The 13240-nt window shown below is 56.0% G+C and overlaps 1 protein-coding gene across 9 annotated transcripts in view; it reads right to left on the minus strand.

Annotated features, from left to right (window-relative positions):
- NRXN2 (neurexin 2) overlaps positions 1 to 13240 on the minus strand; it is an 83022-nt gene that overhangs the window by 44601 nt on the left and 25181 nt on the right. For all 9 annotated transcript variants that reach the window (XM_049779564.1, XM_049779554.1, XM_049779565.1 and 6 more), the window contains exons 6-10: positions 11199 to 11222; positions 5568 to 5729; positions 4445 to 4877; positions 746 to 1132; positions 381 to 584 (exon numbers count right to left, since the gene is read on the minus strand). In XM_049779564.1, the coding sequence (XP_049635521.1) occupies positions 381 to 584; positions 746 to 1132; positions 4445 to 4877; positions 5568 to 5729; positions 11199 to 11222 (1210 nt within the window). The remainder of the gene's footprint in view (positions 1 to 380; positions 585 to 745; positions 1133 to 4444; positions 4878 to 5567; positions 5730 to 11198; positions 11223 to 13240) is intronic.

Here is a 13240-nt window from a genome sequence, read left to right on the forward strand (position 1 = left end):
CCAGGCTCCACTGCAACTGCTGATTGCATGAGGTTGGCTACATCCATAACCAGATTTCCCATCTAGGGAATTCACAGAGGGGATGATGACATGTCCCCATGCACCAGGTCATCCGCATGGATGTGCATCTTCAATTGCTGCTGCCACTCAAGATGAACAAACAGGTGTGTGTGGGGGGGAGAACAAGCACAGGCTGAATTGGTGCCACAGGGCTCCCCCAAAGTTTATGGCTGGGCACAGAGCGTGACCCTCCACTGTGTGTCCCCAACAGACTGATCTCCCATTCCAAATCAGGCCAATGCCACTGCCAGCTTCTCTGGACAGAGGGGGGACAGGGAGGAGAGAGGGGAGGGGGTGCCGGGCGCAGGGTGGGGTGTTACCCAAGTTGACTGTGAGCTTCATCTGGCCTCCGTCCAACTCAAGGCGCAGCGTGTCGGCGGACTCCCTGGAGGTGGTGGCCATCATGAGTCCGTAGGCCCTCTGGGACATGAAGCGCAGGGACACATCCTCAGCTTCTGTGTGCATGGCATGTGGCAGCATGATCTTCATGTACATGGAACCATCATAGCTCAAGACTGTGGCCTCTGTCCCAGGAGTGGGGGGCATGGCAAGGGGGAGCACAAATGGAAGCCAGTGGAAGAAGAGAGGAAAAGGCCAAGAGAATCAACACAAGGTCAGTAGGACCAGCCCATCCCTAAGGGACCCCCATGGATGGGGGTACAGGGAGGGCCGGGCCAGCTCTCACCTCTCTCACAGACCCGCCCCAGGAAGCCAGTCCCTATGCAATCGCAGACAAAGCGGTTCCAGCCCTCTCGACAGAGGCCGCCGTTTCGGCAGGGTGCTGATGCGCACTGCTTCAGCGTCTCCCGGGAGCAGAATGGGGCGATGCCAGCGGCCCCCTGTGCCTCTGCCAGGCCCCGGAGGTCTCGGCTGCGCCCGTCAATGAAGAGGTCCCGCACACAGCCCACATAGCCGGCCCGCAACGCCGCCGTCCACACCTCCGGGGGCAAGGGCAGGTCTGTCCGGCCACCCTCAGGCAGGCCGCCCAGGTAGAGTTCGGTCTCCAGGTCCAGGACCTCGCTGTCGCCAGTGGCTAGGAAGGGCGTGCTGCGGCTGTTCACTGAGATGGAGCCTGCGGGCAGGAAGGGGTCTGTAGGAGGGGAACCCTGACCTCACTACCCTGACCCCAGGGACCAGCAGGCCCTTTTCGGAAACCAAACCAGGGGCTAAGTACCCAAAACAGGTCAAAGGTCATGACCAGAAGTGCCCTGTGATCTTTTGTGGATACATGCCACCACCCTGAGGCCCTCAGTCACCCATCCAGTCTTTCCCCGTGTAGAATCATGATGCCCAGCAGTCAGCCAGCTCAAGGTGCCCAGAGAACACTTTCCCCCACTACAACTGTTGGACAAAGCGCCTAAAAACCTAGAGAGCAGAGGGTGTTGCAATGGCAGGAGGTCAGCAGCTGGGACTCAAAAGAGCACCTCTGACCCCGATCAAGTGATCCAGAGGTTACCCCAGCTACCTTCCTCTGCCTTCCAGAGATTGAATAATTCTTTGGAAAATAAAACCCCGGCTTATCTTGGTGAAGTCCAGTGGAGAGGGGCCAGGGGTAATGAGCCAACATGGAGTTAAGGTGTAGAGCAGCCCTGGGCCACTCTTGTACCCATGCTTCTTAAGGTACTCATATATTCCCCTATCATAGTGTTAGCTGCCCTGGGACCCTAGGGCTAGATGTTTCCAAACACCTGCCCCATCCTTACTCTATGGAGCCTCTAAGACAGACATCCCCCGACTCTCCACATGCACCCAGAAAGCTGCAGGAGGAGGAGAAGGGACAGCCAGTGGTGCCAAGAGGGACCATGGGGAGTCAGAGATGACTGCAGAGAGGGAATAAGCATTTCTGCATCCAGGGACAATGCCAAGTGCAGGGCAGGCAGGGGTGGCAGAAGCCTGTGTTAGCAGGCTGGGCTAGCAGAAGGATGGGGGAAGACAGTGAGGCCCAGCACAGCCATGTTCCCCAAGAATGGGGGAATGAGGGAGGCAGCAGGTCCCAAAGATGTCCCCTTCCTTGTGTGTGGGGGCGGGGGAGGGGGTTGATCCCAGCCAGCCTGTGAGGTGGAGCCCACTAGGACACGGTTGCCACAGATGGGGGGGGGGGTTGTAAAATTGGTGTTGTCCTCCATCTTGCAGATCTCCCTGGGGATAATTCTCTAGTATCTGGCAAGGCGGAGAAGAGAGGTTCAAATGGAAAATGAGGACAGAAAGGACTGGAATGGAGAGCAGAGTCTGGGGGTGGCTGGAAGCAACAGAAGTTTCCAGAAATAACACCTGCCGAGAATGACTCAAGGTTAGCTTGTGGCATTGCCCACAGCACTACCAGGCACAGCCCTGGCAGCCCCAAACTCAGCTGGGCCCTGGGGGTACAGATAGAAGCTGGGCCAGCTCCTTCACTGTCTCCCTACCACAGCACCTTGGACAGCGCCCAGCCCAGGGTTGGAGGCCAGAAAGTGACCATCCAACAGGAAGTGCATTTCTTCCAAGCAGTAAGGCGCTTGCTCTCTATGACACTGTGCTCGTTTTCAGAGGTATTCGAGAATTTTTCTCCTCTGTATCCTAACAAATTAAACTATCTGTCAGTTACTAGACCTGGGTAACTGAACATGGGTGGGTGTATTGTCACAAATATTAAAATTTATTCTAGGGGCCGGGTAGGTGGCGCTGGAGGTAAGGTGTCTGCCTTGCAAGCGCTAGCCAAGGAAGGACCTCGGTTCGATCCCCCGGCGTCCCATATGGTCCACCCAAGCCAGGGGCGATTTCTGAGCACATAGCCAGGAGTAACCCCTGAGCGTCAAACGGGTGTGGCCCAAAAACCAAAAAAAAAAAAAAAAAAAAAAAAAAAAATTTATTCCAGAGGCCAAAGAGATAGCATGGAGGCAGGGTATTTGCCTTGCATGTGAACAGTGGTTCAAATCCTGGCATCCTATGTGGTCCCCCAAGCCTGCCAGGAGCGATTTCTGAACGTAGAGCCAGGCGTAACCCTTGAGTGCTGCTGGGTGTGACCCAAAAACAAAACAAATCAAAAATAAAAATTTCTTGGGCCAGAGAGATAGTACCACTGTAGAGCATTCACCTTGCACACAATCGACCCAGGACGGACCTGGGTTCGATTCCCAGAATCCCATATGGTCCCCTGAGCCTGCCAGGAGCGATTTCTGAGTGGAGAGCCAGGAGTAACCCCTGAGCACTGCTGGGTGTGGCCCAAAAACCAAAAATAAATAAATAAATAAATTTCTTTATGACTGATGAGCCATCAGCACTAACTCTGTCTTCCTATCTGATAGACCTATATGTCCAGGGTCACATGAACATTTCTTGGTGCAGAGAAGGCCTGAGTGGGTAGAAGAGATGGCTTGATGCCAGACCCTGCTCAACTGTTTCTCAAAGAGATTGGGGGAGCAACAGCACAATGAGTAGGGTGTTTGCCTGGGATGAAACCAACTGGGTTTGATCTCCAGCCTCCCAGAGTCCCCCCGAGCACCACCAGGGATGGACTCCTGAGTGCAGAACCAGGAGTAACTTCTGAGTACCTCTGGGTATGACCTCAAAAAAATTAAAAATAAAGAGATGAGGGAAAAGAAACTTCAAACCACTGAGAGGTGCCAAGAAGTCACCCTGAAACATGAGGGAGGAAGAGGCCAGAAGTCACAGGACCCCCACACTCCTGCACACACCTCACACACTCACACACCCACAAATATGCACACCTCCTCACACATACATCTCTCACCTCACATACAGACACTCTTTTGGTTTTTGGTTTTTTGGGTCACACCCGACAGCACTCAGGGGTTACTCCTGGCTCCACGCTCAGGCAGGCTTGGGGGACCATATGGGATGCCGGGATTCGAACCACCGACCACCTGCATGCAAGGCAAATGCCCTACCCCCATGCTATCTCTCCTGCCCTGCACATAAACACTCTTTTTTTTGTTTTGTTTTGTTTTTTTTTGTTTTTGTTTTTTGTTTTTGTTTTTGGGCCACACCCGGCGGTGCTCAGGGGTTACTCCTGGCTATCTGCTCAGAAATAGCTCCTGGCAGGCATGGGGGACCCTATGGGACACGGGACCCTATGGGACACCGGGATTCGAACCAACCACCTTTGGTCCTGGATCGGCTGCTTGCAAGGCAAACACCACTGTGCTATCTCTCCGGGCCCACATAAACACTCCTATACACAGGCACCGCACACACTGACAGACCGTACGCACTCACTCCCACACAGATACATTCACACAAACCCTGGACATGTACAGGAGTAAGCTGAGGCCTGACCATTCCCAGCACCCCACTCGCTCCCACTCTCTCCCCAGGCTGTGAGCACAGGAGGGACCAAGGGGCAGGTGGGAGAGTCTGGGCCGGGGGTGGGTCCGGGACTCCTGACCTTTGCGCCCGTCCCGCTGGAAGTCCACGTGGCACCACTCGCCGTCGTTGACCTTGCGGCTCGATGCCCGCAGCTTGATGCCCCCGGAGCCCATGTCCAGCAGCAGGTAGAGGTGGCCGTCCAGCAGCTCCATGGCGAAATAGTCAGCGCGCTGTGTGGCACTAGGGCTGCCCGGCCCAGCCCTCCGGCCCTGGCTGAAAAGCAGCAGCCCATTGGGCTCGGTGGTGCGGAAGTCCAGGGAGATGGAGCCCGTACGCTTGGCGCTCCAGCGCGGCAACGCCACGAAGGCCTCAGGGCTCTCGAAGGTCACGGGGTCCAGGGCAGCCACGTCCTCACAACGGAAGGACAGGTCCCCCTGCAGCTTCATCTTGGGGTCCCCTTCCTTGGCCAGGCGGGAGAGCTCCAGCTTGAAGTCGTTGTTCTTATAGACCACCTGAGTTGGGGGGATGAAGGAACACTGAGGGTCCGGCCACTCCTGCCAGCATCACGCTGCACCCAGTCCCAGCCCCAGCCATAGCAGGGCATCTGCTCTAGAACGACGTCTTTGGTTTCAGTTTTGGTTTCTGGGTTGCACCCAGCGGTGTTCTTGGCTCAGCACTCAGGAATCGCTCCTGTTGGGCTCAGGAACCATATGAGATGCTGGAGATTGAGCCCAGGTTGACCAGGAGTAAGGCAGTGCTCTACCTGCTGTGCTATCTATCTCTCCAACCCCTGTTCCTTTTAAAAGGTCTTGCCCTAAGGTCTAATCAGTTCTACCCCAGGCCTCTGAGTCAAGCCCTGAAGCAGGTGCTTTGATAGGAGCACACAGCACCTACCAACATTCGGCTGGCATTTCCCACAACCACCCAGTGGCTCCTCTGTGTCTCATGATGAGAAAACTAAGACAGACTGGCTAAGGGACTAAGCACAGGCTACAAGGTACAGGGTTGGTGTGGGTAACCACCAGCTTCGGTGTCACCTACACCCAATGAACCGACAGACAGACAGACAGACAGACAGACAGACAGCCCAGGGCCTCTCGGCTGAGACTCAGGGGCGAGAGGTGAGGTACAGACAGGACTAAGCAGGGGGTGCTCGGACCACAGTGCCCAGGGATAGGGCCGCCCCACAAGGTCCCACTCACATCCTTGAGGCAGCCCATGAAGTTGTTGCTGACGGGCGAGCCGGGCAGATCGGCCGTGTTGGGGCTGCCCCCGATGTAGAAGAAGTCATCAGAGCCCAGCATGGTATAATCCTCCTGCGTGTAGCCCGTGGTGGTCAGGATGCCGTCCACTGAGATGGTCACCTGGCCAGCCCCGCGGGGAGGGAGACAGGGAGACGAACCGCATCAATGCCTGGGGAAGGGCCTTGGGCTGGGCCAGGGGGTGGGGGAGGGGGCCCCCATTTTTATGTCTGTGTGTCTCAGGAGGAACAGTGGGGGTGGGGGGAATAGTACAAGATTTGATGGTCGCCAGGTTCGTGGAGCCCGCCTGTCAGAAGTGCTCTTTTTTCCCCCCCCCACCCCTCAGAAGTGCTCTTGATGGGGGCCCAGGGTCCATGGGGGAGTAAGTGGTGCCCTCATGGTGCCCTGCTCTCCTCTCACAGGCACTCTGGGTGCAGCCTGTGGTTTCAGGTTGCCCTTCCCAAAGGAAAGGAGTTGTGACCCTTCAAACCTCCTGCAAACTCTCACCTGGGGGTTTTCCTTCAGGAGAAAACTGGCCAGTCCTTCCATCTCATGGTGTACTTGGGACCTCCTGGGACACATGCTTCCTCCCACACCCCATCTCTGGGCCCTGCTGCTCCCTGCTCCCTCCCCAATCTGTTCTCTTCCCAGGGCCACAGGCTCATCATCCCCAGGACTCTGAGGGGCAGGTGAGGACTTGGGCCAGATAAGAGTGGAGATTCACAGGTTGGAGCTTTTCTTATCTGACTTCTCTGGTCAGATGGGTAGGGGTACAGTGTGTTGGCGGATCCCTGGGAGCAAGATAGGCTCACTAGTGGCTTGGGGCCAGCAGAAGTGGGAGGGGTGATAAGTATCTGGCAAACCTGGCCCTAAAAAGGATAAGTCACAGGAGGTCCCCCACAAATTGGTTGACTGCTAAACCATGCTCTGGGAGAGCAGCAGTTCAGGGAGTTCACAAGGGAAGGCCATCAGGAAGATGGGGCTTCTGGGATCCCTGCTGGGCCCTACTTTCCCCAGCCTAAACTTGCTTCTCTGCAGAGGGGGGCGGGGACTGGTGATCACAATGGCCCAGGACTGCTCCACCAGGGCTAGGGAAGAGCCAGGAACCCCCAGGCACTGAGGCAGAACAGCAGGACTTCCTGAGCAAGGCTGGGGCCTCCCAGTGAGCTGACAGAGTAGGGTCTTCAGGGCTGTCCTGGAAACCATCAAACCTTGTACTTGGGAGCCTGGGTGTGAGGGCAAAAGGAAATGATGGCCATGGAAGGGTGTTGGAAAGTTCTGAGTAATGTTCAAGGAAGCTGGGAATGGGCAAGGACCAGGGTCTGTGGGGTTAGGAGGGGTGGGGTGGGGGGACAGGCTGAGGGGTTCACTCTAGCCACCCCCACATGCTGCACTCATTGAGAGCTGCAGTCATTGAGTTCTGAGGCTCCCTTTGGGTTTCCCCACTTAATCGTCAGCCTCAAAAGGACGGGCCTGCCTGGCAGGCACCTGAACCCCACACATGCCAGCTCCATACAAGGACACACCATGACCATATAAGTGGGCCATTAAAGGAGAAGCAGCCCCTGTTTCTCCACTCCAGGGAGGAAGGGAGAAAGTTCCTGCTCTGTCTTGAGGACCCAGGTACTCTGGGGTAGAGGGCCAGCTACCAGCAGGGCTTGCTCTTGATCTTCCTCCAGTCAACTCCCCAGCTTTGCTCTCACATTCATAAAGACCCAGCTTGAGTCACAGGACACTCTTCAGCTCCCTTTCAATCTGGCTTGGGCTCCCCAAAGCTCTCCGTGTTAGGCAGCACCCCATCTGGAAACGGGCAGGCTTAACCACCTGCCTAGGTGCCCTCCAAACTCACAATTGATTTGGTTTTTTTTGCTTGTTTTTTTTGGGTTTTGTTTTGTTTTGGTTTTGGTTTTTGGGCCACACCTGGTGATGCTCAGGGGTTACTCCTGGCTATGCACTCAGAAATCGCCCCGGCTTGAGGAACCATATGGGATGCCAGGGAATAGAATCGAGGTCTGTCCTAGGCTAGCACACGCAAGGCAGACGCCCTCCGCCCTTCGCCACCGCTCCGGCCCCAACTGATTTGTTTTTAAAACAGCTCTGGCTCTGGGGTTGAAGTGGGGAAAAGAGGGAGACAGAAGGTCAAGGAACTTCAGGGGTACAGTGAGGTGGAGTGAGGTGAAGGGGGACTCTAGGAAGGGCAGGCAAGGAGAGAGATGAGTTAGTAACCACTGTTCCCTCGGACAGCTCCACTCCAGACACAAAAATGGCAGGTTCATTAGTAAAAGCAAGAAACAGGGGAGGAACCCCCGTCCCCCTCCACCCAGGGGGCTTGTGAGGCCCAGCCCCCCAATACCCCCCTCGCGCAGCTTCTGGAAGGGGTGGGGCCTGCAGGGAGGAGGGCGGGGCCATGCTACACAAACAGCCACAGCCACAGCTTAGGGGACCACATGCGGGTTAGAGGGTCAGCGGGGGTGTTCAGCAGGAAGGACATGCGTGGCCAGGCAGATAGGGAAAGCAGAGATGGATGTGAAAGAGCCATGGGGTGGCAGGAGACGCTTCCGTCCAGTGGAGGAGTGGGGAGGATCCTGACCAGGACAGAGGCAGGGACATGACCCTGCACCCCTGCCCAGCACACACCTCTGCAAGCATCGCTGGTGTCCTCAGGGCCGTGCACCCTTCAGCCCCCACAGGCATGCAGGGAGGTGGCCCAGTTCCAGCGACAGGGACTGAAGGTGGCTCCAAGGCTCAACCTTCCAGCAGAGAGGGCCAGTGCCCCTCCGTCAGGGGTGGGAAAGGGGAACCAAGCCTGAGCTCTAAATCCCATCTGGATGCTCAGGCCTGCCCAAAGTCAGGCTGAGAAAGGGGGTCCTAGGGGCTCTGGCCTTCTTGAGAAGGCCTTGGGTGGGGGAGTAAGGCTGGGGGCAGGGGTAGGTGCCAGTGCCCAGGAGAGGACAAGAAGAAATCGGACCACCTGCAGGCTGCTGGGAAGCCAATCTGTGTGCAAGGAGCCCCCCAATTCCCTTGCCCAACAGCTTAGCTATCAGTGGTACGTGGGAGGAGTGAGACTGGCTTCAGGCCAGGAACCTCCTTCCCCTCCTCTGCCTCTTGCCTTTCCCAAAACTTTCTTTTTTCCCCTCCATGAATCCTATCTGTCAAAGGGCCCTAACACCCTGTGCCCCCCACTTTTACAGGTTTGCCTTAAAAAAGGGCTGACCTCTTCCATAATGGTGAGGGGGGACCCCAGGCTTCCAAGGGTCTGAAGGAGCTGTGCCTGCCACCTCTTGCTGTCCAACCCTCATGGACTCTAAGGGATGTTTTTATGCCTGTGGAGAATCATTGTCATGTCTGCAGGAGACCCCAATGTTCACTATAGCACCCCCAAAGCTCAGTACCCATAGTCGTCCCTCAAGAGTCCATGACATCAGGTCAACCTAAGCCACCAGGCTGCATGGAACCTGGTGAGGAACACCTGGAAATGGGGATGGTCCTTGGGGCGGAGAGGGTCTCACAGCTGCCAGGAGCCTTGAGCAGAAGCAGGGAATTTGGAGATGAAGACTTGGATGGGGTTTTTCCTTAGTTACTTCTGGGCTCATAAACCTGGTGCTGCCCTGCTTCCACACCCACCTGTACCTGGGACCCCCTAGACTCTAGGAAGTTCTTTGGGCTGGCCCCTAAGATGGGGCAGAAATGGGAGGCAGAGACAGAGGCCAGGGAACACCCCCAAGAGGGCTGCTCCTACTCCCTGGAGCCATGACTGAGCTGCCTCACTTCACTCCCTCCTGTGTGAACACAATGAGTGACCAGGCCAGTGGGACCTGGCCCCAGTGGCCTCTGGACCCCTGCCCCAAGTTTGGCTCCCTGGGTGCATGGCCAGGCCTTCATTCTTGGGAACCAGAGGAGTTGCCCCGGAGAAGGTCCGAGAAGGTCGAAAAGATTTCCAATGATCCAGCAGCAGGGGCCACTCACATTAAGAAGAGGTAGGAGGGTATGGCCTGTGAAGGGCTCCCTCTGAGAGCAGACAGATGGGATCCTAGATTAGGGATGGGCAAGGTAAAGGACCTGCGTTTGTGGGGGAAGAGGAGCCTCCAGGGGAGGGTGCTCCAGTCACCAGGCAGTTCCCTCCTTAATGGCCAGAGGCCAGGTCGTGCCCCTCCCCAACAGTGCTGGGCCCAAGGGACTAGACACATCCTCCCACAGGGTCCCTGGCCCAGTGTTCAATCATGCTGCATTATTAATAGGCGATGAGTAACCGCTGGCCGAGTAGAGCCAGAGCTGGGCAGGCTGCAGGGAATCCCAAGGGAGGGAGCGGCAGGGCCCACAGAGTAGGGGGGGCCCTGCGGCTCCAACTCAAGCTCCCCTCTCAGCGACACCACACACCGTACAGTCACCGACAACAGCTCGCAGACGCACTGCACAGTCTCCCACCAACACCCCCTAAATGTCGCACCAACATTTACACACAGTCGCACCCACACACCAACACACACCAGCTGCATTTACACACACCCACACCTCCGCTCCCTGCCACAGAGCCCAGCCCAAACAGAGGGGCGGGGTGCCGGCTGGCTTGGCTTCACCCATTCACCCCACTGGGCCTGCAGCTCTCCCCCCTCCGCAGGAAGGAAGCCCCCCCTCCAGAGGCCATGCGGGACAGGTGGGGGGCTGGGAAAGGCAAGGAGGGTACAGGAGGGGGGGACAGTATGAGACACAGTGTTAGTCAGAGCAGAGCGCATGGGGACTGGACGCTACCCCTGGTGGGGGACGGCTCATGCCATGCACCATGAGAGAGGGCCAGGGCAGGGCCTCGTGCAGGGGAAGGAGATAGAGAGCGTCTCCCCCTGGCAGCCCGCCAGGCAGTGGTCCCTTGACGTGCCCTGGGGACCCGAAGGCCCTCTGGGCAGCAGCTCAGACCATTTCCCAAGGCCACCCCCCAGAACTGCCCAACTGGCTGCCCCTGGAGGCCTCGCCCTCTACCACCTTCCCCCACACGAAGGCCCATCCGGAGCTGGCGGTGAGCAGAGCATAGCGTGTCATGGGATGGTGTTTTCCATGGATTTTCAGGAGACTAAGAAAGAAACTAAATCCAAGAGGAAAAACAAAACAGAAAGAAAAAACAAAACAAAAACAAAACGAACCAAATAAAAACAAAACAAGAAGGGAACCAGGAAGAAAATTAAGCAACGGGAGCAAGTGGGCTGGCCCCAGCTGGTCAGACCAAGGCTGACATCTGGGGGGCCCGCACCCCACCGGCCAGGGCTCCATCAGGGCTCTGTCAGGGCAGGCACGGGCCAAATTCTTGGGTTTCCATTTGTCTTTTGAGCTTTGAATTGGAACTCAAAAAAAAAAAAGGAAAGAATGAAAGAAAAGAGGAAAAGAAAGGGAAAGGCAAAGAAGAAAACAATAAGAAAGGAGAAGCCAAATCTACTGATTGTCCAGGATGCAAAAAAAAAAAAAATTAATTAAAAAAACAAAAAAATCATAAGAGCAAAACAACAGAAACCAAAGGGGGGAGTCGAACAGTTAAAAAACCCACGGCAAACCGAACGGTAAGACAATTAGAGTGATATCTACCAGGTAATGCAGTTTGTTTACCATAGCGTGTCCAATCCCTGCGTGCTTCACCGGAGGGGGGGGTCCAAAAAAAAAACAAAAACAAAAACAAAAACAACAGAGACAACAACAAAAGAACAGAACGGAAAAGAAAAGAAAAATAAAATGACCAACTGTGAAACTCGAGGAAGGAGGAGAGCTGGACACGCGCCCAAGGGACCGGGCGGTGAGTTCACACCCTCCCGCCTCCATCAGGCTTCCATCAGGCCTTCGGACTCAGGGAGGTCAGTCAATCAGTGGGACGGGAACTCAAACACGGCCCCGCTGCATTCCCTCTGCTCCCCGCCATCAACCCGCCCTGCGCCTCGTGGCTCCCCTCCTGGAGGTGGCAACTGCAGAGACGGGGGAGTTAGACCTGGTTAGTAGAGGAAACGACAGAGGAACTGAACCAAGGAAGCAAAGACTTGGATGACCGACATTCCGAAGATGAGACAGAAAGGTTAGTGGGTTTGTCACTCACACCTCACCCCGGGCCCAGCTGGGCCCCCATCCCCGGGGTGGTAAAAGCGTGTTAGTAACACACACAGAGTCGGCAACCGAGGGGCTTTCCAACAGAGGGTGAGAGGGAAGGCGGGTTAAGAAGCAGACCCAGTGATGCAATATTAGTAAGTCCTAAGGGGCAGGGAAAGGGGACGAAATATTAGGAAGTCAGGAAGGAGGAAGGACGGGGACAGGGTGTGAGAGAGGGAAGGGCCATGAGCCCAGGGAGTGGAACTGGACCAGTGCGTGTGGTAGCTCTCCCGAGCACTGGCCACAGAGCCCATTGGTGTTGCCAATTGGCTGTCCTCTGGCCGTGTCATGTTAGTGGGGTCCCCCCCTAGGTGATGGATAGGCTGGTGGCCAGGCTCAGTCCAGAGGGGCAAGTGCTCCCCCAGAGAGCCTCTGTACAGCTAGAGTGAGAGGCAGTCCCACGGGGGTCCAAAGGCAGGAGTCTCCAGGAGCATGGGAGGGACTTTGGGGGTCTGCACTGCCTGGGGATGGGAATCCTCCTGACTCAGGGAGTTACTGGGGAGTGGGGGGCAGCTCCTTTTTCTGTTATTTCTCTTCCTTGAGAAAGAAAGAGCGTGAGTTACCCCCAGAGCAGGATTGAATCTCAACCCCCACCTTACCTACTGCCATAGGAAGGAAGAAGATTCCCCTTGAAGCCTGCCCCGGCTCCCCCACCCAAAGCAGACTCCTTCCAGCCACTGTGATTCTCCAGGACCCACATTTCCCACAGTGCTCCCCAGGCTCCGGCATCCTCTGTCCCTCCCAGAATTAAATCCCCACTCCTCTTTCTAGGTACACCCCCAGGCCCTGGAGCCAGCACCAAAAGACATTTTGTCCACTGTCCACTGCACAGCCTGTACCCACTACAGAGAAACAGAAGGCCACCCACCCCTAAGTCTCTTTCTGTTCCTCCTAAAGGAGAAATCAGGGTCTTCTAGCATTTCCTTCCAGCCCCTCCAGCCCGCACCCCGCTGTGGCTCGAATCTCATTTTCTCTTCTCATGGCCAAAATCAGTGACCAAACCAGCTCCAAACGGACATAGGTCTCTGGGCATGAGCCAAGAGGCAGAAGGGCCTCCCTGGGTCTCCAGCTGAGAGGTATCATTTCTTGTCCCAGGAATGGGGTGTTAGGGGATGTCCAGGGCTCACTCTATCAGTGAGAGGGTTATTTGGAGCAGGGAGCTCCAGCTAAACTCTGGAAGACAATTACTGAGGGACTCAGAAGTGGAAATAATGGAAATAATGGCTCTGGAAGGAGTGATGAATGACCAGGACTGGTTGGTGGTGATGAAGAAGCTGTCTCCACAGCAAGAGGACAAGCAAGAGAGGGGACAAGGATGCCCCGAGGGACAGGCCTTTTATCTAATGAGCAAATCACCCCAGCATCTGAATTCAGAACAACTAGCTTTGGGACAATTGACTCAACTGCACCCAACAAAGGGAGTGTGGTCTGAGGCCCGCTGTGTTAGTCAGACAAGACCAGGAAAAAGACCAGCCCCCAAGGCAGAAATTCTACACCCTAAATTCTACTCCCTA

The sequence above is a fragment of the Suncus etruscus genome, chromosome 9, assembly GCF_024139225.1.
Source record: "Suncus etruscus isolate mSunEtr1 chromosome 9, mSunEtr1.pri.cur, whole genome shotgun sequence".
NCBI classification, from domain to species: Eukaryota; Metazoa; Chordata; class Mammalia; order Eulipotyphla; family Soricidae; genus Suncus; species Suncus etruscus.